At 41.4% G+C, this 27,999-nt stretch overlaps 9 protein-coding genes across 9 annotated transcripts; 4 read left to right on the forward strand and 5 right to left on the reverse strand. All coding sequences in view use genetic code 12, as the record gives it.

The window, feature by feature from the left end:
• WOR4 (Wor4p) lies at positions 1 to 1,903 on the forward strand. The gene has a single exon (XM_064919316.1). The coding sequence runs from the start codon at positions 272 to 274 to the stop codon at positions 1,778 to 1,780; it is 1,509 nt and encodes a 502-aa protein (XP_064777833.1). The 5' UTR covers positions 1 to 271; the 3' UTR covers positions 1,781 to 1,903.
• Positions 1,904 to 4,165: 2,262 nt separating this feature from the next.
• On the forward strand, positions 4,166 to 7,047 carry RJT20DRAFT_22750 (uncharacterized protein). The gene has a single exon (XM_064919317.1). The coding sequence runs from the start codon at positions 4,219 to 4,221 to the stop codon at positions 6,934 to 6,936; it is 2,718 nt and encodes a 905-aa protein (XP_064777834.1). The 5' UTR covers positions 4,166 to 4,218; the 3' UTR covers positions 6,937 to 7,047.
• Positions 7,048 to 7,698: 651 nt separating this feature from the next.
• UTP9 (Utp9p) lies at positions 7,699 to 9,621 on the forward strand. Its single transcript, XM_064916420.1, has one exon. It carries the CDS (start codon positions 7,760 to 7,762, stop codon positions 9,509 to 9,511), a length of 1,752 nt encoding a protein of 583 aa, XP_064777835.1. The 5' UTR covers positions 7,699 to 7,759; the 3' UTR covers positions 9,512 to 9,621.
• On the reverse strand, positions 9,617 to 10,826 carry RJT20DRAFT_125168 (uncharacterized protein). Its single transcript, XM_064916421.1, has one exon. The coding sequence runs from the start codon at positions 10,650 to 10,652 to the stop codon at positions 9,690 to 9,692; it is 963 nt and encodes a 320-aa protein (XP_064777836.1). The 5' UTR covers positions 10,653 to 10,826; the 3' UTR covers positions 9,617 to 9,689.
• Positions 10,827 to 11,695: 869 nt separating this feature from the next.
• Positions 11,696 to 14,021, reverse strand: RJT20DRAFT_125169 (uncharacterized protein). The gene has a single exon (XM_064916422.1). The coding sequence runs from the start codon at positions 13,882 to 13,884 to the stop codon at positions 12,007 to 12,009; it is 1,878 nt and encodes a 625-aa protein (XP_064777837.1). The 5' UTR covers positions 13,885 to 14,021; the 3' UTR covers positions 11,696 to 12,006.
• A 779-nt stretch (positions 14,022 to 14,800) lies between these two features.
• On the reverse strand, positions 14,801 to 18,916 carry NUP159 (FG-nucleoporin). The gene has a single exon (XM_064919319.1). The coding sequence runs from the start codon at positions 18,847 to 18,849 to the stop codon at positions 15,229 to 15,231; it is 3,621 nt and encodes a 1,206-aa protein (XP_064777838.1). The 5' UTR covers positions 18,850 to 18,916; the 3' UTR covers positions 14,801 to 15,228.
• A 2,554-nt stretch (positions 18,917 to 21,470) lies between these two features.
• STD1 (Std1p) lies at positions 21,471 to 22,559 on the forward strand (the record flags this gene model as incomplete). The annotated part of the gene is made up of 1 exon (XM_064918710.1): positions 21,471 to 22,559. The coding sequence occupies one exon, from the start codon at positions 21,471 to 21,473 to the stop codon at positions 22,557 to 22,559; it is 1,089 nt and encodes a 362-aa protein (XP_064777839.1).
• Positions 22,560 to 23,241: 682 nt separating this feature from the next.
• RJT20DRAFT_22755 (uncharacterized protein) lies at positions 23,242 to 24,468 on the reverse strand. Its single transcript, XM_064919318.1, has one exon. It carries the CDS (start codon positions 24,105 to 24,107, stop codon positions 23,370 to 23,372), a length of 738 nt encoding a protein of 245 aa, XP_064777840.1. The 5' UTR covers positions 24,108 to 24,468; the 3' UTR covers positions 23,242 to 23,369.
• Positions 24,469 to 25,141: 673 nt separating this feature from the next.
• Positions 25,142 to 27,161, reverse strand: SEC61 (translocon subunit). Its single transcript, XM_064916423.1, has one exon. It carries the CDS (start codon positions 26,778 to 26,780, stop codon positions 25,344 to 25,346), a length of 1,437 nt encoding a protein of 478 aa, XP_064777841.1. The 5' UTR covers positions 26,781 to 27,161; the 3' UTR covers positions 25,142 to 25,343.
• Positions 27,162 to 27,999: the final 838 nt, after the last annotated feature.

The raw sequence follows: 27,999 nt of genomic DNA on the forward strand, positions 1-27,999 counted from the left end.
CATTTTGATCTTTTGACAATTGTTTAATCCGGTCTAAGACCCAGGCATCACTAACAATTACTAAGTCATAACTTGACTCCCATAACTACCAACAGGCACACAATTCGCTTTGTTACTGAAGCAGTGTGATCCTTATTTCACTTCATTTGCTTTCCTTACTTGTATTAATTTTGTTTTGTACTATACTACTATCACCACGACCATTCCCTCAGGCATTCCAGAACTACTCCACCCTAATTGATCGGAACATTTTACTGTATATTTTATTGAAATGTCTTCCGATGAAAACCCTGAGTTGAGAACACCAGAGACTAAAACTGAAACCAACTCAAACAATATTACTAATACTGGTATTAACTCTTCCAAGTCAGGACTTGACGGAGACTCTACACAACGCAAGCGAGAAAGCGACGCCAGCGACCGTAGTATACCCAGCGGAGAAGGCGAGGGAGACGATCTGGATTCACCCAAAAACTACAAGAATTTGTCTATAAATCTGATACTAAACATACACGGCAAGGTGCAAAATATCAACCCTGGACAGGGCGGTATTCCTTTCAACTCTGCAAATCCAAGATTACCATCTATTGGCTCAGCAGTTGCAGGCGTACCGAAAGACCTTAATCAGCAAGACCCTAAGTACCATCCGTACTCACGTAACCAATATTTTAGCCAACCTCCTCATCACCAAAGAGGAGTTTCCAGCATCGATAGTAAGCTCTCCGCTACTTCTTTTGCTGATTCCAATACAGTTGGCCACCTTCAACAACAACAGCAGCAACAACAAGCAAGCAGCGGCTATCCAGACGGATCTGTTTATCCTACATCTTCTACTTCCTCTACAAACGATTCTCACGCTATCGGAATGCAATCTTCTTCATCAGGTACTTCAACATCCTCTCAACTCCAATCACAATACGGTCACGCATCTGTGCCTTTGGGCTATAGCCATTTAGTTCAACACGGAGGAAACCATCCAATGTATCCTCCAAGCCAAGGCTCTGCCAACGTGGTATCTCAGCAGATCATTCCAACGGGGGCTCCATTGCATCAAATGCAATTCCATCCGCTACAGCATCAGACCCATCTGGCACTGGATCTTGATCCATTGCATGAGAGCAAGCGCGGTAGGAGATTCAGAAGAAGATACAATCAGATTGTGAGGAAATATAGTTGTTCATATCCAGGCTGTGTAAAAAGCTATGGTTCTCTTAACCATTTAAACACACACATTGTTACCAAAAAACATGGTCATAGGAAGTCGAAGGCCGACTTCCAGTACAACCAGATTTCTAACGAAGACGTCAGCAGCCATCAGGCACAACAGGCACAATACAGCGATGGAACATCGTCACACTACCAGTCGCAGATTCCTCAGTATGCTCATTCAGAGTACACTTCGGGCAACTACTGGTACGGGTACCCTCCTCAAATAAGAGGAAACCAGCAAGTGACGGCACAGCAACAACAAGTGGAGCACTCAGTCCATCCTTCTTCTGCTCCTCCACCTCCAGGATCAGTTCCTCCAACCACGTATATGTATTACTCACCAGGGTACCCACAACCAGTTCCACCACCATTATCACAGCAAAGACCTCCAATGAACTGGCCCCAACAGTCATATCAGCCCTATTCACACCTTCAGGGACAAACACAGTTGACATACCAGCAAATCCCAGCCTCCTCTGGCTCTCTAGGTATTCAACAACAGCAAGATGCTGAAACTGCAGAACAGCAAAAAACTGCTCCAGACGGCACAAGTCCACCAGTAAAGAGGTAGCATAATTACTATTACTGTGGGTTATTGAAAACTAACCTACAATATATATGAAAAAAACCATTTTGGGTACTTTCCCCAGATTATTTATTTTAGTATTATGATAGACACGAATAGAAACGCTTTAGATTTGAAGCCTTAAATTAATTGTGCCCAATCATAGACGACTCTACTAAATACGGCTATTTCTTCTTTTCTTCTTGGCGGTATGATAGAGTAAGACAACTTTCAACAAAATAATCCCTGTTTATTGCTTCTCCTCTAGGTTACGGCTACCTTTCTCTTAGATTCTATCAATTATCACTCCCCACTCAAATACTCTTCGAATCAAGAAATTTGTGCCTATATCTGTAAAGCTACCCCTTTCCACTCCATTGTATTCTAATCTTTTGAAATGCCCTGGCCATAAACCTCAAGATGTGTTCCATGCATCCGTTGCAGCCAGATTTCTCCACGAATGCGCCAAGTCTGCCCTACTCCAACCGACCGTTAGGGGTAAATTTCAGCCGTGGCTTCAGAGACAACAATGACGGAGAGTTCACAGCATACAAAGGACTTCTTTACAAATCAAAATTGATTGTAAATGAAATACCCTAATTAATACACCACATTAACCAAATGATATTTAAGGTTTTTTGCAACCTCCTCTGGTTCCAGAACAAAGGCTTGCCTCGAAAAGTCTCGTTAGGCTTAAGGTTAAAAAAAAATTAAGGAGACGATAGGAAGACTCTTCAAAAAGGGAAACACGGAATTTTTTTAAACTGAAACATCATTTTTCAGTATAGCATGTATTTTATTAGAAATGGTATTTGATAATGTTTTAAGAGACTTTGCACTATATTGAGTAATTGCACTGCGTATTAAAGTAGTCTATCTCTTTCATTTTAATTTCGTCAGAGTGAGTCCTCCCCACTGCCGCACGGAAATATGACCACCAGTGTACTGTAGAGCGACTAGCGGCAGCAGCGAGAGCCAGTACGAAAATCTAGGGAACAATAGGGATAATACAAAGTACAATCAGTACCTACATTAGCGCACAAAACAGATAAATAGGTACACAGAAATAAAGCAATTGTATGTTCTTTGGATTATATACATTGATAGTTGTAACCGTAACTTTATTACTTCAAAAGCATGATCGGGTAAAAAAAATTGCTCCAGTCATAGTCATATCGTAGTGATACTCGGATCCTCGCTCTAAACTGTCTATCACTGGACCTAAACGTTTTAGACGAGACTCTCGCAATCGCTCGTCCCTACTTTCACGAAAAGACGTACCCCTAATGACCTCATTATCGTCGCCCTGTCGCCCTATCGTTTCTGTCGAAGAACGGTCGTTCTCACACATACATTTTTTTTATTGCTCACCGTCAGCCTCAGCTCACCGTCAGCCTCAGCCTCACCTCAAGACCCGAAGTAGTCTTGGTACCTCAGTACATTCTCAGTGGGAGCTCGGTAGTTTCAGTAGCTCGTATTGTCTGAAACTTCAGTAGTTCGTATTGTCAGTAATTTCATTAATTCAGTTGTGTCAGAGTCGGTATCGTGTGATCTCAGTAATTTTCGTAATCTCACTACTTCTCGTAATCTCATTAATTCGGTGGTCTCAGTAATTCAGTTATCTCATTAATTCAGTAATCTCAGTACTTGTCAGTCTCTAAGTACTCCCACTCTCTAACTACTCACAGCATACTCTTTTAGCAGAGTTCTGTCTCCCTCATGTTTCCTCTCAATAGATAAACATCACACTCAAACTGCTTTTAATTATCTGTTCTGGGTATCTCTGACAACTAGGTAGTTGCAAAAATAACTCACTGCCTCCTGGCCCAGCAACCTGTTTCTCTCACTAACTCTCACCAGAATCGATATTCTAAAATATCTCACATTCACTGTAAGCTGTCAGGGGTTACCGCTATCTACAATCTACAATCTGCAATCTACTATTATTATGCTACCGACTATAAAGATTATCTACTATCAGCCATAAAATCAATCTACTATATACTATCATCTAACAACTATTATACAGCCCACTCTCAGCATCAACTTTCACCATTTTCTACCCTTTCTGCCCACAACATTCTCCTGTCCTACCACCGCTCACCCCTCACCACTGTCACTTCTCACTTCTCACTTCTCACTTCTCATTTGCTCCACTAATTTCTTTTTTCATTCCACGACTCTCTCGCACTGCCACCGCACTTTTTCCACCACTCCACCGCCGTACCACCAGATATCTCCCACCATCTCTCACCATCCACCATCCCACCATCCCATGGTCCTCACTCTCACCACCGTCTCTCTCACTAAAATCTCACTCCTGCACAAAATACCCGCCAGCAAATCGAAGAAAATCAACTTTTTTTTTTGGTAGCCGCCGCTTTTACAACACAGTTCAAGATAGCATTTGATGGTGGAAACACAGGGTTATTCCATGGAAAACGATGACGAAAAAGGCCAAAAAGAGAACCGGCAAATCCCAAAGTGTGAAGGGTGCCACATGTGAAATTCCGGCCGAAATCGAGTCCGTACTGCCGGAGCAATCGGTGGTGAATGCAGATTCAGATACTGTTGATACCAACCCACAAGACGACCAAGAAATCGCCGATTCAGCGGTAGAAACAGAGGAAGAACCAGAAAAAGCCGATGATCCAGAACTACAGCTGAATTCAGAGGGCAATGAAGCCCCGTCAACGCCAATTCTGACAGAAAAAGCGCCAGAAGATGACCATTCCACGTCACCATCTGATGGTAAATCACCAATAACGACAGACAATCAAGACACATCTACAGTAACTCCAGTCATTAATTCCATTGATAATACTATATCGCCAGCCAATAACCAAGAAGAAAATTCTTCTACACCATCTCCTTCTCCAGCAGCAAAACCACAAGGAAAGAAAAGACTTACACTCCAAGAGAGACTAGCACTAGCTGCTAAAGGTAAAGCCAGCTCCAAAAAGAAGACCACTACCCCAGCTCCAGCTCAAGTAACGTCTGTAGCATCTACAACCACATCCACACCTTTATCGCTTTCTCCTATAACAAGTATTGATGCGGAAGGACCGATCGACCGTAGTATCACACCTTCAAATGATATATCGAATGTTGGAAAAGGCTTTGATGACACTATAGATTCAGAGACCGAGACGAGCAAGAAGGACACGACATTGGTTGTGGAAAATGAAAGTGAAGATGACCCTGCTATCCTCAAACAGAAATTGGAACAGGCAGAGTCTAGAAATCAAGCCCTCAGTGATCAAATAAGACTTCTTCAATCTCGTCCGTCTTCAGTTGCGCTTGCAGAAGAAAGTAATAGCATATCCTCGAAAGAAAAGAAAGAGCTTTTGGCAAAATTGGAGGAAAAGGATAATACAATTGAGCAGTTGATGAGAGAAGGAGAAGCCTTGTCCATGAAGGAATTAAAATTGAACGAGAGTATAAAAAAATTGAAGCAACTTAATAGTGACCTAGAGTCTAGTTTACATTCATACTCAGACAAGAATGAAGAAACATCTCTCAAATTGGGTGAATTGGAGGATTTCCTCAAGACTCATAAGTTCAAATCAGTACAACAATTAATAGATAGCTATACGGATTTGAATCACAAATATTCCCAAGCAACTCTTGAATTGGAGAAAGAGTTACAACAGAATTGGCAGGGTAAATATAAAGAACAACAAAAGCTTTTTGAAGAAGAGCTTACTGCAAGAAAACAGGCACTGAAAGACTTAAATGATACTAAAATTCAATTTGAAATGCTCAAGAGACAAAATCAATTGGAGGTAGATTCCAAGGAGTCTATTATTAATGATTTAAAGAGGGATATTACTTCATTGAAACATGAAAATCAATTGGAAATTTCCCGCTTAGAGAACAAGATTGAATTGCTCAGACTCGAAAGTGAGAGTACCCCCGGGACCTCAAATCATACAAACGGTTCCAAGTCTCTTGGGTCTTCTCTGGAAATTGAGGGGGATGATCCAAATGGCTCTTTCATTTCCAAACAAATTGATTACGAAGACTATGCAAAGTTGTCTGACAATCATCACATGTTACAACAACAGTTCCTTTCCTCTCAGGAGAATTGGAAAGTAATAGAATCCAATTTGTTAAGCAAAGTGGACAATTTGACCTCATCTGTAGATACACTCAAAAAATCTAATCAAAAATTGTCACAAGAGCTTAAGAAAGTCAACACTACATTGCTTGCAAAGAATGAGGAATTATCGACATTGTTAGACCAAAACCAATCTTTGGTGAAGGAGAATGAGGAAGCCAAATTTGCATTAAAAGTCAAAGAAAGTGACTACGGGGAGCTTCAAGAGAAGCTTGATAAGCTCAAGCATGTCTTCAATACCGATAGAGCCAACTTAGATGCTAAGATGAAGAGTTTAAATGAAACAATTACTAAACTCCATTCGATCAGAGAAGAGGAAATAGTGGATTCACTAAACAGTAAAGACAGCGGACTCAATATAACTTTGGGGTCAACACGAGAAGTTCCTTTCAGAGCCAACTCAACTAACAGCATCACAGATACACCAATTGCATACCATTCACAAAGTTGGCAAGATATCAGACTTGGGGAATCGTCAGCAACGCCAATTTCAAAAGATTATTCTGGTATTTTCTTTAATAACTCAAATAATTCGGAGTCTGCATTCACCGAAACGGCGGAAGAGAGTTTCGACAACGTACCTGAAGAGTATTCACTCAACAATTCAAGATACCCTAGCATAGCAAATACAGTAAGTAGTGGATTTGGCCCAGGAAGCATTACTGGAAATTTTCCAAACACAACCACCGCCAATAGCAATATTCAATTGATTAACAAGATGAGCTCAAACATCAGGCGATTGGAAATTGAGTTGAATACATTAAGAGAGGAGAACAATCAGCTTTCATTGGAGAAGGAAAGTACTGAACAAGAGTTGATTGAAAGCTTGAAAAACAGTAATGAATTGGATGACCTTAAGTCCCAAATCGAGCAATTGCAAGCTAATTTAGAAGAAAAGAATGCCAAAGAGCAGACAATGTTAGAATTGATTGGTGAGAAGTCGGAGCAGGTAGAGGAGTTGAGGGCAGACGTGTTTGATTTAAAGGAGCTTTGTAAATTGCAGGTGCAGCAGATGATCGAACTCCAAGAAGCAAAGCAATAGAGGCGCCCTGGAGAATTGCATCATGACACAAATTTGTCACTCATATAAATCGTAGCATCCCCCAATATTCTGATTGTGGTAGTTTAATTGGTACAGCTAATGACGTCTAAATAGACATTTCCATGTATTCCACACATTGGACAATTCATTGTAAACAGCGGCCCATTGCCTGTTGGGCGTATCACCACAGCACCCCTACAGCGACGTTATGAGGCAGGTACAATGTGCGCTGGTAACGCAATGACGGAGCACAATATGTGGGTTTCCTGCGATACACGGACCAAGTCCGAGACCTCGTATATTAGCAGGGGTTTCTGTTTGGTCACGACAAACTGGGCTCGCTACCAAACCCTCAATGATATCAAAGAGACACTATCACCTAACCGGTGGTAATATTAACTATGCGTTTCGCATTCTGTAGCAATACATTAACTATCGTACTACTGTTACGACGACAACACCCAGGTAAAAAGACGTAATTCTTTCTAAGCCTAAGTTTTCAACTCAACTACACTCTACAACCGCTTCCTAAAAACTCTATGACACAAATCCCCCCCTCATCTCCTACAATCCTACTCCTCGACTCTTATCTTCATCCATCATCTTCAACTTCATCATCTCTCACTTCCTCGAGCCCGCTTCCCCATACATTAAATTATTTCCTATTTGGGACTCATCGCATCACGTGAATTTTCAGATCGCCAATTTTTTTCAGAGTTGCGAAGAGGTCGAATTTATGAGAAGAGATGGTATTCATCGTAGAAAAGGGCTGATTGCAAGCAGACTTTGTTAGCGGGAGCCCATATTTTGTAGCATAGATACGATGTTCGGCGGAGCCAAGAGCTATTTAGACACTTCCGGGTCGTTTTTAGCCAACATAATATCCAAGAACGGACGCAATGAGGTGCAGATTCTTCCATTAACCAAGAAACAAGACTCCGTAGTGATTTCATCCTCTGGGGTGAAAATTGAGTTGGAACTGGACGAAAGTGTGTTGGACGCCTTTTGGACAGAGAGAACTGAACAGCCAGCCAAAAAGAGAGCCGGAAGAAAGAGAAATCAGGACTCCGAAGAGAAAGAAGATAGCCCATCCACTGCCAAGTTGATTGTCTTGTTAGCCAACGGAGATATAGCAGTGTTTGCACCAGGAGTAGATAGCCTCCTTTCAAGAATTTCCAGCGACGTGAAATCTTCAGGAATAGCGTATACGGAAAATGGTTCAGTTTGGACATATAGTAGAGAAGAATCAAAGATATATGAGTTCTCTTTGGCGGACAGTAAGCTCGTCAAGACTACTAGTAACCATCAGAATATCAGCATTGCAAGAGGTATCAAGTATAAGGGTGCCAAAACCACAGCTAAATCTGTGCCTATAGTCATTGGTCATTTATCTTCTTTGCAACTTGTAGACATTTCCAAAGCAAAGAACAATCAAATTCTCATAGATTTCAAACAACCTGAAACCAATAACAAGAACTCATTTTCCATCATAAGACAATCTGATTTGAACCCAGAGAATATCTTTGCATCCAAGAAGAACGACAATATTATCTACGTATTCAACACAGCAGAGCCAGATAGTTTCACTTCGCTCGTTGCCTCTTCAGAAATTCAAGACATTGTTATCGTTTCCGACGAAACTTCTAAGACAGAACATGTAATGGCAATTACCGCAGATGGTGTTCAAGTATTTAATAAAACAGAAGATGATGAAGCAAGTCCAAGTGCCTTGATAAAAACATCCCATCAAAAGTCGGAGATCCTCTTTTCCAACATATTCAGAAGTGAAGGTTTCTACGGTATCTGGTATGACATGAACGAGCCTAAAATCAGCAAAATTTCGTCAGAAATAGGGTCTGGCGAACTTGTCGTGCGGATCGATTATGTCGACAAAGCCGAAAATCGTTCCAATAATGTATTTGCTTCAAAGGATTCTATCCAAGTTCCAAAAGAAGAGAGCATAAATAACTTACCAGCCAAGACATTGTTTCAGCAGCTATCAGCATTATTATCATCAAAGCCTTTGAACAGCACTAAAATTGTGTCCTTATGCTCTTCAAATGACAACAGCGACAACATCAAAGAAGTGATCAAGAACTTTGCAACCTCATCTAGTGAGTCTTCTGAACTCATTCTCCACTTGTTCGAAATCGTTAGCAATGAAGTAGCGAAAGATCCTGCTAAGAACACTTCATTGTCAGTATGGTTGAAATGGATATTGCTTGCACACGGAGGAGCAATTGCAAAGGAGCCACAACAATTTGAAAACTTGAAAACATTACAGTCAGGCTTGAATAATGGTATCAAATTGTTACCTCACTTATTGGCATTACAGGGAAGATTACAGTTGTTGAAGTCACAAGCACAGTTAAGAAACCTGATTGCTAGCTTGGACATTAACTCCGTTCAAAATGAAATCACTGAAGATAACGAGGAGGACGAGGAAGAGGATATTGTGTATGCCAATGGTGAGAATGATGAAGATGAAAGTGAAGCTCTTTCTGCTGAAGATCACACTCAGCAAGAGGACGAGGTTGAAGAGGATGAGGAAGAAGAAGACGGAGATGACAACTAGAAGGAAAGAAACAGCTTATTCTAGTATTAGAGCACATAGACCCCAACTAAATACAAGTAATATTGCATACATAGACATTTCAACTATAATAAACATTAATTGTGACCTCTTTTGATATCCTTGTATTCGAATTAATAGAGTATTATATTTAAAAGTAACATCCCTGAAACTAACTAGATTATTGTATTTTCTTAGAGAACTTATTGAAGAAAGCAATAGCATGCTTGGAAACCTCTTCAGGTTCTTCTCTTTGCAAGAAATGTCCCAGATTAGGAAGGGTTATCACATCAGCTGTTGGTATATCCTTCAATTTTGCTTTCTCGATGGTATACAAATTGTTTGTCATACAACCATCCTTCTCACCCCCAAGAAGTAAAGTTGGGACTTTGTTGAAGTCAACTTTCCATCTTGTCTTTCCAGCCACAAGATTATAGAGAGAGAAGAGTGCTCTGTAGTAGGCCGTTGCGGACTGAATCACTCCTTTCTTGCTGAGAGTTGCCTTGACAGAGGCAATATCCTCCTGGGTGTAGTTCCAAGTAGGAGACCAGTACTTCCAAAGACTGTCCAAATAACTGTCTGGACCAGTATCACTGAGTTTGCTGTACAAATACTCCGATTGCATGGTAAGGAAGTATGACGAAAGATAGATTTGTTCTGGAGCTTTTAAAAGTAGTTCCCAGGGACGGATATTACTGATATAAGGAATAGCCAAAGTGACAATCGATGTCAACAATTCGGGATACAAGCTGGCTGTCTTGAATGCCATAATGGCACCCCAATCATGGCCAAGAAGGTGAACTGGAACTTTGTTTTCAGGGTTCACTGTCTTGATCCAAGCAGCTATATCTCCAGCAATGCTGTAGTTCGAGAAATCGCCGTCGGTTCCCTGACTGGACTCTTCGTAGCCTCTCATCAATGGAGCTAGTAACAATAACCCCTTTTCCTTGGGAAAAGCGTTCAATAAGTACGGCCACACACCATCATACGTGGTGTTATTGTCTGGAAAGCCGTGCAAAAGGAAGATGACTCTTTCGAACTTGGTTCCTGCTCCAGCAATTACGTCCTGGAGAGGGTGGTTACTGATAGTCGAGAAGCTACGGCTTCCATTGTGGAGCTTAATGTCGAACTTTTGGGGAGCCATTGGTTGGTTAAAAGCGAATAGCAATTGTTATAGAGATACGAAGTCAGAATTCTTATCGATCAAAATGGTGAAACTGCAACTACAACTAGCGAACTTTACCTTTTTTTATATATCCGATTCCACAAACAAACCAAGAAACCAAGAATCCAACAATCCAACAAGTCCTATCTAGACCCCATCTATTTCCATATCCCATTCACTTGTAAATCCCATTCTCTTTCATCCCCACGGCATGTGAAATCGGACTTTTTTGCAATTGCGTCACACTTGCCGTTTTAGGAAATAATCTGGGACCAATGCATACATGAGAGAGTGGGTGTGAATGGGTGTGAAATATGGTTGAATGATGGTTGAAGGTGTGGAATATGATTGAGGATGGGCATGGAATGGGTGTAGAATGGTTGTAGAATGGTTGAAATATGGATGAAGGGTGGGTGTGGAATGGGTGTGAAATATGGCTGAGGATGGGTGTGAAATGGTTGGAAGGTGGGTGTAGAGTGGGTGTAGAGTGGGAGTGAAATATGGTTGAAAGATGGTTGAGAATGGATTTAGAATGGGTGTGAATGGGTGTGAAATGGATATGGATTGGTGTGAAATGGTTAAAGGATGGGTGTAGAGTGTTGAGGATGAGTGTGAAAGAGTGGGTGTGAATGGTTGAAATATGGTTGAGAATGGGTGTAGAGTGGGTGTAGAATGGGTGTGGGATATGGTTTAAGGATGAGGGGGAAGGTATTGGTAGTGGCAGTGGCATCTGAGGTATAGATATTTATTGGTAGTGATATCTAGGTATAGGCATTTATGTGTACTTGGTAATTGGTATTTATTGGTACTTATTGATATTAAGGAAATAGTATGAGTTAATGTGGTTAGAAATGGGATGTTGTTTCCTTAGAGGCAGAAAATCGGAAAACAAGTAGTTTCGGGAGGAGTGCTATGAAGAGATGCTACAAATGAGTATAGATCCAAAGTCTGGGGTAAATATATATATGGGGAAGAAAGAGCGTATATAGAAAGGTGGGAGACTTCAGTATGAATGGCTTTGAGGCAAATGAAAGCTCAGATTTGAAACAGTATAAATAAATTTATATGATATAGTTGTAGCATAAGCAGATGTAATACACTTAATGTGGTTTCCAGATAAGTCTCCTCTTGACTTCAGCATTTCTAGAAAAGTTCAGAATGGGCAAACGACAAGACACATACATGACTAGCAGTTGTTCTATTCCATTGTAAAAATATGTTCATTTCAATCTACTATATAAGTATTAACCTAATCCCTCACGGAATCAAATTCCTCAGAAATAGGTAATACCAATGAAGATAAAAAAGCTATAAATATAATATGGAATTGAATCTAGAAAATGTCATTCTCGTAAGGACATTCGATGCTGCTATGTCCATCTCTTTCACAAAGCCCACACCAGTCAGACTTGCCTGAACTTGGATCAACCTTCACTTGAGGAGAGTAGACTGGTAGAGATGGTAGAGATGGCGAGTAGTCGGCTCCACCTAGGTCTATAGAAGGACTAGGGTACGAGATAGCAGATTCAGGACTGTCCTTGTCAACATTGAGAAATTCTGGACGAGCCGCAAGTGTTGAGGAGTTGAGTGCTTCTCTGGCTGATGTAGTAGCATTGTCAACTTTGACTTGGAGTGTACTGGATAGATTCAATAACCTCTCAATTTCCTCATCTTTGTTTGTGAGTTCATTCTTGTGCAAATCGTCAATCTCCTCTAGAGAGTTTTGTAACTCCACTAACTCATCAAATGTAGGCCTTATAGCAAGCTCATGATTCAATTGTTCGACACTCTGTTCCAATTCGCTCTTTTGCCTTAATGCAATTTCAAGCTGCTCCTTTAGATTGCTCTCATTTTGAATGCTCATGGTAGATACGTCGGCAGCTAGACTTGTATCTTCTAACCTACTGATTTCTTCATCCTTGCTGACCAACATTTGTTTTGTTTCGATGAGCTCTTGTAAAAGTTCTTCATTAGTTTTCGTTAAAGACTGGATCTTCTCTTCATACTCGTTCAACTTTGATTCTAAATCTCTATTTCTTTCCTCTAATAAGTCGACATTGAGTCCTTTGCTAAGACCTTCCTCCTGTGATGTGTGAGATGCTTGTAAATCAACATGCTTGGCTTTTAGGGCAGTGTAATTTCCCTTCAAGTCGCCGAATTTGACCATCAATTCATCGTTCTTCATCTCGAGATTTGATAACTTTAGTTGCAATTCTGAATTTCTTTCTTGAAGCTTCGTTAATTCTTCAGACAGATCCTGTTGAACATCTGTAGCAGGAATATCCTTAGTTGTGGTGGAGTTAAGTGCTTTTATTTCCGCCTCTTTTTCTTCCAAAAGTTGATCCCTTTGAAGTAATTGTTCGTCATACTCTTGCCTCTCAAGTGCCATCAAATCGAAGGTTTTCTTCCATTCTTCTTTCTGAATTTCAAAATCCTGTTTTTGTTTGGCGATTTTCTTGTCTTTGTCGTTCAAATCAAGTTCGTACTTACTTATTAACGGCTGTACTTCCTGTACTACCCCTTGAAGTTCGTTAAGAATGGCCATCTTCTCGGCCATATCTCTAGTGTACTTTTCTTTCATTTCTTGTAGCTCCCTCTCTAGGGCCGAGTGGTCTGACACTCTCAGATGTCCCATGGTATTACCACTTGCAGAAATGGACCTCCTGCTTGCTGGCTTTCCCAAGATGCTTGTTCTTTGCTTTGGTAAAGATGAAACTTGGTTCATTGCTTTCGATGGTGCCAAAGGCTGTTTCTGACTTAAGCTTTGAGTGCTAGCACGTCTCGATATTGGTGTGATACTTCTTATATCGTTAGTGGATTGCAGTTTGCTGATATGGGAACTTGTCCCCTTTACCATTGGTGAGCTACTTTTCAAGTCATCTTTCGAAGTTTGAGCTACCGAACCGCTAGAACTGCCATTACTGCTGTTGCTGCTACTGGTACTGTTGCTCCTTTGAAGCTGCAAGAGCTGTGGGTTGGCCTGCATTAATCTTTCAAAGGGAAGGAATAATCCCGTCATAGGATGCTCAACTTCAAAGTATTGAATTCCTTCCACAGCTCCTGAATTTTTACCTCTTGACGAAGCAATAGGCCCGACTAGCTCCACACCTCCAAAAACTCCATTTTTCCCCTGAATTGGACCGTAATAACGTATGAAACCATGGCCTCTTGTACCTGGTATGGCTACTTTGAGCCCAATGAATTCTGACATTTAATACGACTACGAATGCTAGAAATGACGAGAACAAAGCCAGTTTTCTCCTGCTATATGTTTCTACTAACGACTACACACCCTAAAAACTACTAGATACCTCTATACACTAAAAAGACCTCTATTTCTACTACTATTCCAGCTAAAGAACACCTCTTTAAACATTACAAAACTAACGGTTGATTCGAGGTTTGTATATAAGCCCGTAGGATATACGAATGTTGTATCTGTGTGCAGTGCCAGTATTTACCCGATTTTTTTCACGCGTTCTGCAAGCGAGATATGGAGTACATCAGAACCGCAGCAGTGTAAGTTATTTAGCTTGTGGAAATAACGCCCAAAGAGGTAAGAGGGCTAACGGTTTGGAATGGAGGTGTGGAAGAGAGGTTGGAATGATGGGTGGATGGAGTCAGTTGTATGTATGTATGTATGTATGTATGTATGTATGTATATATATGTATGGCAATTTGTGGAGGAGGAACACATAATAAAAATAGTTCTAGATATAGTAGTCGGTCTGAAACCTCTCTCTCTCTACATCTCTACATCACTCCTTCTTAACAACCTTCTCTTCTCACACTATTTAACCAGGCCGTTCAAATAATCCGGAACATAAAACAAATGGTAGCGCCGTATAGTGACCTAATGGGTGGCTTCTATTTAGTGGATGAAAGCTTCTATTTAGTGGGTGAAAACTTCTATTTAGTGGAAGGGTTTTACCACCCCCATGAGTGAAAAAGCCAGGCAAGCCAGACAAACCAGTGAAATCGTTCTTTTCTCCCTAAGCCTGAACGGGAGCTCACCCATTCCGAATAGGACAGAGGGATAGAGCGATATTCTGCGTGGTCCCACTTTTTGTTGAGGATGCAAATTGCATGGATATGCAAGTTCCAGGAACGTAGTTTGAGGACAGGGTCCTGGGCGTCGGCGGGTGCAAAAGCCCAAGGATTGGCGGTTTTGGGGTGGAAAATCGTTTCCGAGTTTGGTATCGTGGAACAGTGAAAGATAGTGTTTATTTGGGTAGGATTATTGGTGAGGTTTATTGGTTAGGTATATTGGGTAGGTATTGGTGAGGAATATTGGGTATATTTAGCAGAATACAGAAATACATATACCGGGTTCATAGTTCAGTATAGGAAGTCTTACAATTATTGTAGGCCATTGTGACAGAATTAACTTTCCTAGGAAAGAATATATACTATACGATGGGGTATTGGAGCTACAGGGCTCATTCTATTATATAATTAGTTTAGTTGTTCATTCTTCTTTTCTATATACGACCGATAAACCCGATGGGTTCTTGCAACAGAACTGAATATGGGAATCATTAATAAATAGCTTCCTTTAGGACAATTTTATGATATGAGGTCTTTTAGGAGTAGCAAATTGCTCAGCTAGAGACCACTTGTTTGTTATCTTGGCCGAAATTGCGGAACGAGCTCCTACCGGTAATGGTACCACGGAGCTCGACTCGTCCAATGATAATGTGTTTACTGCCAGTGTAAGCTGTTTCACATTCATAGTATGGTCTGTAACACTGTTATGAATCTGGTAAGCGACCTTTTCCAAGTTCTTGACCACCAGATCATCAATAGAAGCTCTTGCTTTTAATGGCATCAACAAAGAGAGAAGCTCTTGCTCTAGAGTCTTGATTTTCCTCAATTTGGTACGAAGACTTGTTTGTAAAGTTTCATTGGCAAGATCTAATGGGCGCCTTTTCAACAAACTGTCCTCGTGGGTGTTGTTGAAGACAGCCAATTGACTGAATAGCTTGTCCAATTGGATTTTGTTCTGTTGGCTTTCTTGAATACTTCCGAGCAAGTCTTGTGATATCTCTTCCTGCTCTGAAACTATTTCAATGTAACTATTAAGTCTATCATCAACTTCACTGATAAAGCGAAAGAGGTTATGGATGGATCCTAAAGTCCATTTTTCAGGATGTTCAAGCGCAGTTTCTGGGTAATTCACGACATTAGAATGACCATCAATGAAGGAAATTATCGAATTGGTGTTCATCTCCAACACCTTAAGTTGTCCAGCCGTGCGATTAATAATTTCTAAAATCTTATTCGTTATAGCATCTTCAGAATAAGTACCAGAAAAGTTTATTCCATCGTACTTCAATATATCCGGAATTTGTGGAGGTTTCAAATTATCAAATTGCTGCTGCAATTGTTGTTGTTTATCTAGTTCTTCCTCTTCCACTACTTCTTCTGGAATAACCTCAAACTCAGATTCATCAGAAAATTCCGATCTTACTGGTTGCACATAGTCATCAGAAGAATCTTGTTCAACCTCTGTCGCAGGCCTCGAAAGTATGAACTCGTTAAGCTTATTAGCCTCGTTGTTGAATGTTTGCTTATCTGGGACATGCTCATCATATGATTCAGCTTCAACCATAAATCTATCAGCTGACTTAGCTGCATCATTTGTAGAATCTATTGAAGCCTTCGTAAAGTTCAAATTCACATCACTTTTGTAGTCACTTCCTCCTTCTTCATCCGCGTCCACTTCTTCGTCGTCTTCTTCTTCTTCTTCCAGACTGAGATCAGATCTCTCTGACTCAGAGGCATCTGCAGTGGAGGACACTGCAGAAGCAGGTTGATGCAAATCCGTTCTACTGGAGTCGATAGTGGAAGAAAAATCTGCCTTGAAGCTGGAGAACGGTGATGCCTTTCGGGTCTCTTGGAAACCACCAATGACAGGAGCTTTGGATAATGTAGATGAACCACCAAACAACGGCTTTGTAGCGTTTGGAGTTTCAATTTTGGTGGAGGGTGCAGAATTAGTTAATGGAGAGCGGGAAACTGGCTCGTTGTCCTTCTTGAGGGTTTCAAAGGGAGATTCCAAAGTTCTTTCGCTCTTTATACTACCGAAGGGAGAAGGCTTATCAGTTTTACTGGAAATCCCTGAAAAAGCGGTAGAATTGCTAGATTCGGAGAGATTTGCAAAGGGACTAGATCCCGCTACAGTCGAATTAGACAATTTTCCGAATGGACTGCTAAGCGTGGATTGCTTGTTGCTATCACCAAAAGTTCCAAGGCTACCAAAGGGGGATTCCGACTTTTGACCCAACAGAGAAAATGGTGAATCCGATGACGATACCCCAACAGCTCCAAATGGAGAAGCTTGGGACTTTGTAGAACTTCCAAAAGAAGCGGACGCCGAAGCATAATTTCCAAATGAACTTGGCTGACTCGAAGTAGCAGATTTGGCGGCATCTGATGGTTTGGATGTCATAGACCCAAACCCTGTCGATCCGAATCCTGTGTTTCCGAAACCTGTAGCTCCAAATCCAGACGAAGTCTTGGTAGTTGAAGAAGCACCAAAAGCAGAACTTCCAAAGGCCAGTTCCTTTTTGTCAGCAGAAGACGACGTTATGTTGGAGAAAGCATTGCTAGGAGTAGCGAAGGCATTTCCAGGAGCAGTAGATGCGGAACCTCCAAAACCAGAACTCCCAAAACCACCAAAGGGTGACGATTTTGTTGTTGCATCTCCTGTTTTGGCACCGAACGGAGAGTCTGTTGTCGTTTTGGTATCTTTTATTTTACTGAAGGGATCGGAAGTGGAAGATCCAAATGGGTTCTCTGAGCTTCCAGAAAGTACTGATGGCTTGGAACCGAATGCAGCCTGTCCAAATGGAGAGGATTTGTTCAAGCTTTCAGTTTCCTTGTTTATTTCTGCTTCCTTGCTGTTAGGCTGTTCATTGTCGAAATCAGAAATTTTTATAGTGGTAGATTCAGCATAAGCATTCTTCAAGCTAATTGTATCCTCAATAATTGCGTGTTTGTTGAAAAACCACCAACAGATCAACTTTCCGGTGTGCAAAAGGGTATACAATTTGGGCAATTTTCCCACAACCTCCTCGACACCGCTACATGGCTCCTTAACTACCGCCTTAAAACCTGTCAAGTCTAGCGCCATGCCCACTGGGGATGTGTCCACATCGGCATCGTCATCAATAGGGAACAGAGCCCTGTTTGTGTCCTCGCATAGTATGATTTCTGTAGTTTGGCCTTGGCTGAGAACCGTATCAATATCCGTGGAAGATCCCGAAGCAAAGAAATACACTGACAGTTTAGGCATCCACTGGGATAAATGGGCAAAGTAGAATGTTAGGTTACGTGGTATGGTATTAGAAGGAGGCTCCAATTCGAGCTTTTCAGTAGTAAATATTCCATCCTTCTTGCTGACAATGTAAGTCAACACGATATGATCATCTAGCTCTGATTCGTTCAGTTCGTAGACTGCCACCCACTTTGAATTGAGGTCGTAGAGCGCTGAGATCTCGTATTGATCTGATTCAAAATCTTCATCTTCAGCCGTTTCTATGTTTATTTTACCCTCTTTAGAGTTTGTAATTGTTGAGCTTTTTTCAGCAATATATGAGAACGACGACCCGTCTGGTGCCCATGAATACGCAGCAATGTTAGACGCCACATGTTGCTTGCCATTTTTTTGCACTCTCCAAAGCGTCTTGCTATCGTCCAAGACCAACAATTGATCCACATCTGTCGGCGAAGGTCTTATTGATTTTACCACACCAGTAAAGCCTTCATGATAACTAATTACATTGGTCTGTGACTCAAAATACTCAATCGTATCCAAATATTGTAATCTGGAGTTGTTGACCAAGTAGAGTTTGGACTCATCGGCATTAAAGAAGATTTGTTGAAGAGAGTACTCGCCGTAAACTTCTCTTAAGTCTACAAATGGATTATCCAAATCGCTTAAATCCGATTTCGATGCTTCTACAACTCTGTTGAGACCTTCTATGGTGTCCAACTTGAGCGAATATACATTTGACACTGCAATGTATCTATTCTTATTACCAATAGTGAGCAAGTTCAAAGGCTCTTTAAGCCCAGTGAAATCGATACCTTCTTTGAAAATCGTAATACCTTTTTCGTCCGAGTCGAGTTTGAACCCGAGATCTTCGGAAGCAACCACTTCAATGGTGTTCATCTCTAATATTGGCTTCTTGAAATCGAATTAAAGGAGCAAAAGAGAGATATAAATAAATCAAAATCGTTAATTATGTGGAAGGCTCATGGGGGAGCTGAGATTACGTAAGGTAGTGGTGGAAGTGTTATGTAAGCTTGAGATTGATGAAAATTGAAATTTGAGGAAAAATGGGTCACGTGATGGAGATAGGTTAGGATGAGGGTGTTAGGTAATTAAGTAGGGAGTGTTATGTAAGTAAGGAGTGTTATATAAGTAGGGAATGTTATGTAATCTAAGTACGGAGCATTATGTAATCATGTTATAATGGTAGAAGTACCCTATATCATTAATATATTCCTCTGGGGGTTACACTGCTTCCGTTGGCCATTAGTGATTCCATTAGCTGCCTCGTTTGGCAAGTAATACTTCCTTTGGCGCATCATAAATAATTTGGCAATTAATGAATATGGGTCTGTATATGTATATGCATATGTAAGTAGGCACTTCCAGATGAAATATTATCTCTCATTAGTTAGTGAGCTTACCCAAACAAGAAGCAAAATGATTGGAAAATACATCTACCTTAAAAGACAAAGTAAGCGACATCGGAAGAAGAGCCACTAAGTGAAGTGACAAGGAGACACATTCAACTGGGGATAAATATTATATTTAACAACTTAAGCGAATTCGGAAGAATTTCCCTAACTGGAAGTGAGAAGGACAGCCATTAAACTGGGAAAATATACTGACAATCGAGTTCAATAACTTGATTTCAATCAGTAAGAAGTGTTCCGAATTGTACTACGCAAGAGATTCTACATTAATGATAGCATATGGGATCAGATTCCGGTCTCATATTTGAATGAGCCTGTTTGGTGTTTTCATGACTAATTCAAATGGTGAAGAACCCTCTCCTCTATCTAATCATAGAACTAACCCTTACAATACTCATTTTTCATCACTGAAACAGAGGATAAACAAAATCTCCACGATTTTGATGCAAAATTAAACGGAACCGTCCTTATTCTTCATAATCTGGTAGCGCAATATCCTCTTTGTGATCTCTGGAAAAACTCTTTTGCAGAACTCGTAAGTGTATGCATGATGGTCATGTGACTTGCAGTACACTACTCTTGGAACAACCTTCGGATATATCAGCGGAATAACAGTATATCCGATGCAGATGATGCAACTCTATTAAAGAACATGGTTTATATGGTGATGGGCGGTTGAATGTATATCATACCGCCAAGCAAAGTGGAGAGAAGCCCGTACCGCAGTAAAGTGTCCGAACTTGACGACTTCTTCCAGGAAGCTCAAGCCGGAAAATCATGGGAACACTTCCTCATTTAGCGCGGTGAGAAGCTGCTGGCAATAACCTCCCCCATACGGCATTATTCGGAACTATTGTGTCTCGCAATTTTCCGACAGTATATGTGACCTGCAACAGGAGTTAAACTGAGTAAATACTGGGCAACCTTGGGGGCACCTGGGGGCACCTGGAGGTCTTTGGCATCTTGCATGAGATGAGAAGGAATGGCTTTGTCAGAGTGATAATTGACAATTGTTGCCGGGGACTAACAAGTAGGCACAAAACAATAGGCAATGAGACATCGAGAATGGAGGGTTGAGAAACGGAAAAGTCGGCTTAATAGCAAGCATTGGTACATGTTCTCGCGTGGGTGAGGAAGCCCGATCGATGAAACCATACTGTGGACTGAATTGGTGGCTAAAAATCGTTTTCTATGGGGTCATGTCTGTTATACCTTCAGTTAGCTCTACCCGTAAACCCACCGAACCACTGTAATTTGCGACACTTCAACCGCATAGTGCCACCCTATCCAATATACTCAACCGCACTCCCAACCGTCCTCAGCCCTGGAACTTCCTCTATTTTTCTGCCCTCTTCCCATCTCCAGGTCACTCATCTCCAGCTCGGATTTATCCCGCTGCACATCCCACCACCTCCCTCTTGCACCACTATTGCACCTTCATACGCACAGATTTTCCGAGAATCTCGTTCCTCCCCCCACCGGATTTTTTCTTCCTGTGCGGCGGGGCCCCTCTTCACGGGCACGCAATTTCTTTTGTGAGTTTTCCTGCAGAATATTCCTCCCTTTGAAAAGGAGAAAATTTCCAAATCCATTTTGGATTAACTATTTGATAGGCGGTATCGTGACGGATATAATATATAGTGGAGGCTGTTTCTTCTTCGTAGCACACCAGTCAGCACTCCGGTTGGCGTTTCACGAAGAACTTGAGCGGTTTTACAGGGTATTCTACCGTAGAAACCGAGTGTGCTTGACGGGAAATAATCCGTCGTCAGTGTTAATTGTTCCGGAAGGTTTCCCCGCTTGCAAAAGTTACGTCCGACGTTGTAGAAACACTCGATTTAGGTGGAAACAAACAGGGAAAAGTAGGGATTTGACACCGCCAGAGGCCATAGAATAGCTTCATAGAGCCTGGTAACAACTTTAATCATCAAAAACGGACGTCTGGTGCTGGAAATCACGCTACTTTCGGTGTTCTATTATACGGCAGAGATTAGGTTCAATAACAACCATCAAATCGTGAAATTTACACCATTTTTGATATAGTTGATACCGGAACAGCAGTAATAACATACCCACAACCCACCAGTCATGTTCGGATCACCATTTGCTCGTTCAACGGGCCAAAATTCGTCGGCTCCGTCGCATTTCAAGGACTCGGCCAGAAATGCCATTTATCAACAGTTACCGCCGTCGGTTATAACATCCACAAGTGCCTCTTCTATACGATCAGCACCTTCACAATATAATAAGCAGCAGTACCAGTCTCTGTATAGGTCATCGTCGCTGTCGTCGATCTTCTCGTCCATCTCAGGAAAGAGATCGGTGCGTTCTGCTCCTTCTATCTATTCGAGCTCAACAGCTACGATTCCGGAAGATCTGGAACCCATTTCAACAACAGTAGAACAGTTGGTTAATGACATAGTATTGCATGAAAACTACTTTCTTGACCAGAAGACTCAACAACAACAGCAGCAACAACAACAACTTCCACATCTTGCACAAAGAAGGCCCTTCAGCGACGACTTGGACACTGAAGAGCTCTATAAGATCTCTTTAGGCTCAGATTTACAGTATCAAAATGCTCCGGAGTCATTGATAGATTGGAACTTGAATGTAACTCGTTGTAAGCTCATTTTAACTCAATTACCAATGATATCATCTACGCCTGATTTTCAGTACAACCAAAACTCGTTACCACAATTAATCGGAGATTTAGCTTCGCTATGCCACATAGTACTTATTCAACCACACATCACAGACAAGGAGCTCATCTACACGTTGTTCTCCTCGGACTTATACCTGGAACATAACCTTGATTATTCGTTCAAGAAGTCCGTAGCTGAAATATCTGTAAAGCAATCCAGATTGCTCCAGATCAACAGTCTGACAGGGATCAACCAACAGCAGACATTCTTGAAGTTTAAGTTCAAGGAAATTGCTATAAGAAACTACCTAATCAACTTAGCTGCTGCCGCCACAACAGCTCACGAATATAAGCTCAAACTGGACTTATTCAAGAAGCAATTAAAGCTTCAACAACAGCAGTTGAATATCCAGGATGATATGCACTTGCAACCCATGGAGAACAAGAAAATCAAGTTGTCCAAGGAAGATAAGAAGAGACTTTGGGAACAAGTGCGGCTGGATGTGTTTAAAAGAGCTGGGTTGGAGGAGTAGTCTGAAAGAAGACCGATTAAGATGGGACTGATACGATAGGACTGATGAGAATAGAAAAGGAGTAAAGAATGGACGCTTCAGTCCATCATTCCATCATCTCCACACTGTTTCTAACTCAGATTTGAACACAAGATAATCATTTGTCCTTATAGTTTATCATGGCATTAACCACTTGCTACGCTGCATTATTATACTACCACAAAAGATATTGATAGAACATAACGAAAATTTCACGACCCCCTTTCTTCTACAAGGAACTAAGAGTTAGCTGGCTTGTTGGCTTATATACTTTTTTATTTCACATAGTTTGTTTTCTTTCCTAGGCAGGTTAGTTAATATATTTCAATTCAGATTAAGATTGTGATGGAGGGTGGCAGGAAATGTAGAAGTAGATATGAAGAAGAGGAAGATTATGATGATGATGCTGATGATGAAGATGATGACGATATCGATATGATATTATATCCTTCCGAATATGAGGAGAGTTCTATTTTCATAAATCGTTGGTTCAACTCTTTCATAACAAACACTCATCATTCGATGGGGCTATTGTAACCAATAAGAAATGCTAAATGCTATATGGAACACTGAGGCCATATTTGACTAATTGCTACATCTCAAGCCTCTCATTCCAGCCCTCTCGTGTCAACCCACTTATGCCAACTTCTACTATCTTTCTTTCATACAACTCGCTTCAAAATGAATGTGATATTATCTGTTTAACTCGAGATAAGATAATACTATGATAAATGTTAATTAATATGATATATGCTATTTTTTTGATAAATTACCTGATTTTTTCCCGCAAGACTAGAACTTCCTTCTCATCTGCTTGACGTTCTTGTAGTGTCCCTTCTTTCCGCTGGTCTTGCTGTCTTGGATCTCGCTATACTTTCTCTTGAAGTATTTCTTCGTATCATCATCATGCAATATTTCTTCCACCAACGTAGAACCTCTCTGTTTCCTGGATAATCTGGCCGAGTAGAACTCAGTATTACCTTCTACAATGGTTCCCATTTGGAAATATTTCGGTATACTCCATTTCTCTTTCTTGTAATGTCTCTTTGGATCCAATGCACTTCTTTGCTGGATCACCAGTAAGTCTCTCCGTATTTGTGGAGTCATTTCTGGCTGTTTCATGTTGAACCACTTTGAACCGCTATCTTTCGTCTCAGTATCGGCCTTCTTGTGCTGTACGGCTATAGGATCGTTTATTCTTGTTATGTCATGCTTGCTCTTCTTCTGTGCTTCTAATTGCTGGGCCATGTTCTTTTCCAAGCTCGACTGAATCTTAGGCAATTTCGAGATCGATTGCTGGATTTTCTTGAACTCGCTTTCGTTATCACCAGCCGCGGCCACAGACTCCTCCTCGTCTATACTACGCAAGTTTTTAGTCTCTTTGCTCAACTCGGAGAAGAGGTCATCCAACGACACATCGACATCAGATTCTTCAGTTCTCTGCTTATTCTTCTTACTCTGTTCCGACGAAAAAGACTCCGTTTCCGACGTTTCTACAATGATTGAATCCGTGGACTTGTGGGGTGTCATTTCTTATCAATTTCTACCTTTTTACTGTCCTTTTGCTGTATCAAATTAAGGAAGAACATCATCAAAATCATATAAAACCCATAAAAACTGAAATTTCGTGATGAGTAAAATTTTGGGCTATGTGCAGGAGAATTAGCTATGGCTAGCCCTCTCTTGACTATGAGGAGGGAGGGAAGAGATAGGAAAGAGGTTGAATAAAGGGGCGAAGATGGAGTTGGAAAAAGATAGGAGTAGTTTGGGGGTGTTTGTTGATGTGGTGGAAAGTGGTGTAAACGGTGAAATTTGTGAAAAAAACGGGTCTTTGATGTGAATGTTTGGTGTAGTTTAGTGAAGTTGAGCTTGTGGAATGTCAAGAATTTTGGGTGCAAAAATTGATTTTGAGGTGGGTGGGGTGGGAGTAGACAGGTATCCATGGGAGTGGGACAAGAAGATCCATGGGAGTGGGATGATAGTATCCATGGGATAACTATAGCAGTGTAACAGAAGTATCCATGGCAGTGGGATGGTAGTATCCATGGGAATGGGATGGGAGTTGGTCCGGTAGAATCAATGGGAATGAATTGGTAATGGGACAATAGTTAGATTGTGAAGTTGGAGTGGCTGGGTGTTGTGGTCTAGCAGAAGTGAAGTGAAAGGAATTCAATTCCTGGAAATGGGTTAGCAATGAAACGGTCAGAAAGGTGGTAGTAAGAGTGAAAGTTCCTTTCATTACAAAGGAGACCACTCCTAATGGTCACATTGTTATACATTGTTATACATTGTTATTCTAACTCTAAGAAATCGCTAGTTACTAACTTGAAATTTCAAGAGGTCGTCATGAAAGCTATCACAACATGGAAGTAACTTCCAACTTCCAATTCTTGGTTACAACATCATCTGTCACCTTTATCTTACAAGACAAACAAGCACAGTTATGGCTTTTACTACCAGCCAACTTCACAGCAAAGACAGTTCACTTTTCTTGTAAGTAGTTCCCCTTGTAACCAACATGGAAGCCCATTTTTATCACACCTCCTACAATACTCATCTATTCTTATCGTGTATGAAATAAGTGTATATAATATATTACGAGGAATACGAATATGAGGTAACTACTAGTACATATTTTTTTTCGTTTTCAAATCTAACAGTTGAACTGAATATTGACAGGGCAAGCTTGGCCACAGCCTTGCAACTAGATACACGGCCAAAGACCCATGACTGTGGCCGATAAATCACTAAATCGCCTTTGGCTCTCTAGATACCATCGGTGAAACTGTTGACAATGGACTTGTTGAATCCACCCTCCTTGACAGCCAACTCGTAGTATCCGTAGATGGTGGTGACAGCCAACAAAATCGAAGTACCAGAACCTAAGGTTCCCATCAAGTCACAGACAACAGATAAAGCACCAATAGTGGCACCACCAAAGGCAGCAGCAGTAGGAATGATCTTCTTCAACTCTCTGTAGGCAGAAGTGTCTCTGTGACCAGCAATAACCAATCCTTGTTCCTTGAACTGCTTAGCGACATCACGAGGAGATGTACCACTGATTTCAATCCAGGTAGTGGAGAAAACAGCACAAGAACCCAAAACAAACACAATGTAAATGGTGGTCTTGATAGGGTCCAATAAGGCCTCGGTGAATGAGAAAGGTGGTTGGATGTAGTAAGCTAAACCACCGACGGCGTACAATTGAGCTCCACCTGGTCTGCTGCCCCAAGAACCCAAGATCTTGACGAAAACGTTGTTTGGCCATCTGACGTGTAATAATTGGGAGATGATAAATACGTTGGAAGAGAGAGCACTTTGCAACATGATAGGAATGTTGGAGGTGTAGAACAATCTAATTGGGTACAAGGCGTATGGTCCTCTTTGTCTGGTGGACTTGATTGGCAATTCAATTCTGAAACCTTGCAAGTAGACAACAGCAAAGAATACGAAAACTGTGGCCAACAATTGGATCATGTTTGGAGAGTTTGGTCTGTAGAAGGCCTCCAAGAGAGCTCTCTTCTTGTCCTTTCTGGAACCAAGCAAGTGGAATAAAGCTATGACGGCACCATCGAATTCGGTACCCTTACCGGAACTAGAAGTGGTTGGAGCAAAGGCTTTCCAGAAGACTTGTTCACAAACGTTGGTAGCGGTGAACAATGAGATACCAGAACCTAAACCGTAACCCTTTTGCAACAATTCGTCCAAAAGAATGACGACGATACCGGCAAACACTAATTGAAGAACCAACAACAAACAGACACCGGTTCCGAGAGAAGATGGTGGACCGTACATACCGGTCAAAACGTAGACGGTGGCCTGACCGACGGCCAAGAGGATGGCAAACAACTTCTGGGCGGTTTGGAACTGCTCTCTGTCGTTCTTGTTGGTCATGTCGACGTGAATCAACTTTGTTCCTTGTAACAATTGGAACACCATACCCGAGGAGACAATTGGCGAGATACCAAGCTCCATGAGTGTACCTCTATTGGATGCAAGCATCATACGTAACCAGAACAACGGATCGGACGAGTCACTGGACGCGATACCGTAAAGGGGGATTTCTGACATCACCAAGAAGATCAAAAGTGTAACACCGGTCCACATGACACGCTGTTGGAACGATACCTTTCTCTCTGGGGCAATGACCTCGGGGACAAAGGGTGCAAAGGGCTTGACGAGATCTAACACTCTGAACGACATTGTGGGGGGATATTAGCTTTTTTTGCGGTGGTTTTTGGATGTTTTTATCGAGCGATGTGCTGGAGCAATGAAGACAACACCGATTCTGGGGCAGACTGGCGATGGTAACGGATGAGACAGCACAAACGGTAAGACGCCTAGGGATTGTTGGGGGATTGGTGGCGGCAGGCGAGCGCGATGACGAAGTGGAGCCCGAGTGGATATACGGAGGGTATATCAGAGGCGAAATGTCTGATGGTAGATGGTGAATGGCCAAGTAGAACAACAAGAAAGAAAGTGGTTGTAAAAGAAAAGTCATGAAAAATCAGTTCTTTGAGAGTTTTGGAAGTTAACCGCTGAGGATTTCAACGAGAGAGAGAGAGAGTTGACGTGTTCACTGGGTCACGTGTGGTGGTGCTGGTGGTGGTGCTGGTGGTGGAGAGGGTTTTTTTCGTGGGGGAGAGTTAGTGAGAGAGAATTAGTGAGGTAGTGAGAAATTGTGAGGGTGCGAGGGTAGTGAGGTAGTAAAATGTTAGTGAGTGTAGTGACAGTTAATCTGTGTGAGTTACTGAGAGTATGTTAGTAGTGAGAGCAGTAGAACAACTGAAAAATACCTTTTACAACAATAATGACCATTACCGTAACTCAAACAAGTTTTCTTTATTAGTAAATTTCACCTAGGACAGGATATGGCCTAGTGAGAGGATGTAAATTGGTGAAAGTTTGTGAGTTCGGGAAGAATATGAGAGAAGGTGACTTACTGAGACTTTGCGAGGTAGCGAGAGTAAGTCGTGTGAGTTAGGAAGAATATGTAAGTTAGGAAGAATTTGTGAGGCAGACTGGTCTTGTGAGTGACTGATAGAATTTTAGTGAGAGTCCGCAGCTTACCGAGACTATGTAACATTTCGCCTGAATTAGACAGAGCGAATGGGTTGAGGCAGCGTATACACATGAGTTCTCAGTGAGTAGTAAGAGGATAATACAAATACTCCTCATACATACGCTCTCCCTGGCTAAGAGCTGGGAAAGAAAGATGCACTCGTCATTGTTCTGGGGAGATGTCTCACCAGAAAGTGGATGAATGTGGAAACAGTGTTTAGTTTCTGAATGGAAGTCTTCAACTTGGTGTTACTGCTCTGTAAAAATTGGCCGTTCTATTGTAAATCCATTTTGCAGCAATTCCACAAATGAAACGGTTTTTTGGAAATAATGGAAATCGTGTGTTGAAACAATTGGTCAT

This window comes from Scheffersomyces xylosifermentans (genome assembly GCF_036884685.1).
Source record: "Scheffersomyces xylosifermentans strain CBS 12540 chromosome Unknown RJT20scaffold_1, whole genome shotgun sequence".
Classification (NCBI taxonomy): Eukaryota; Fungi; Ascomycota; class Pichiomycetes; order Serinales; family Debaryomycetaceae; genus Scheffersomyces; species Scheffersomyces xylosifermentans.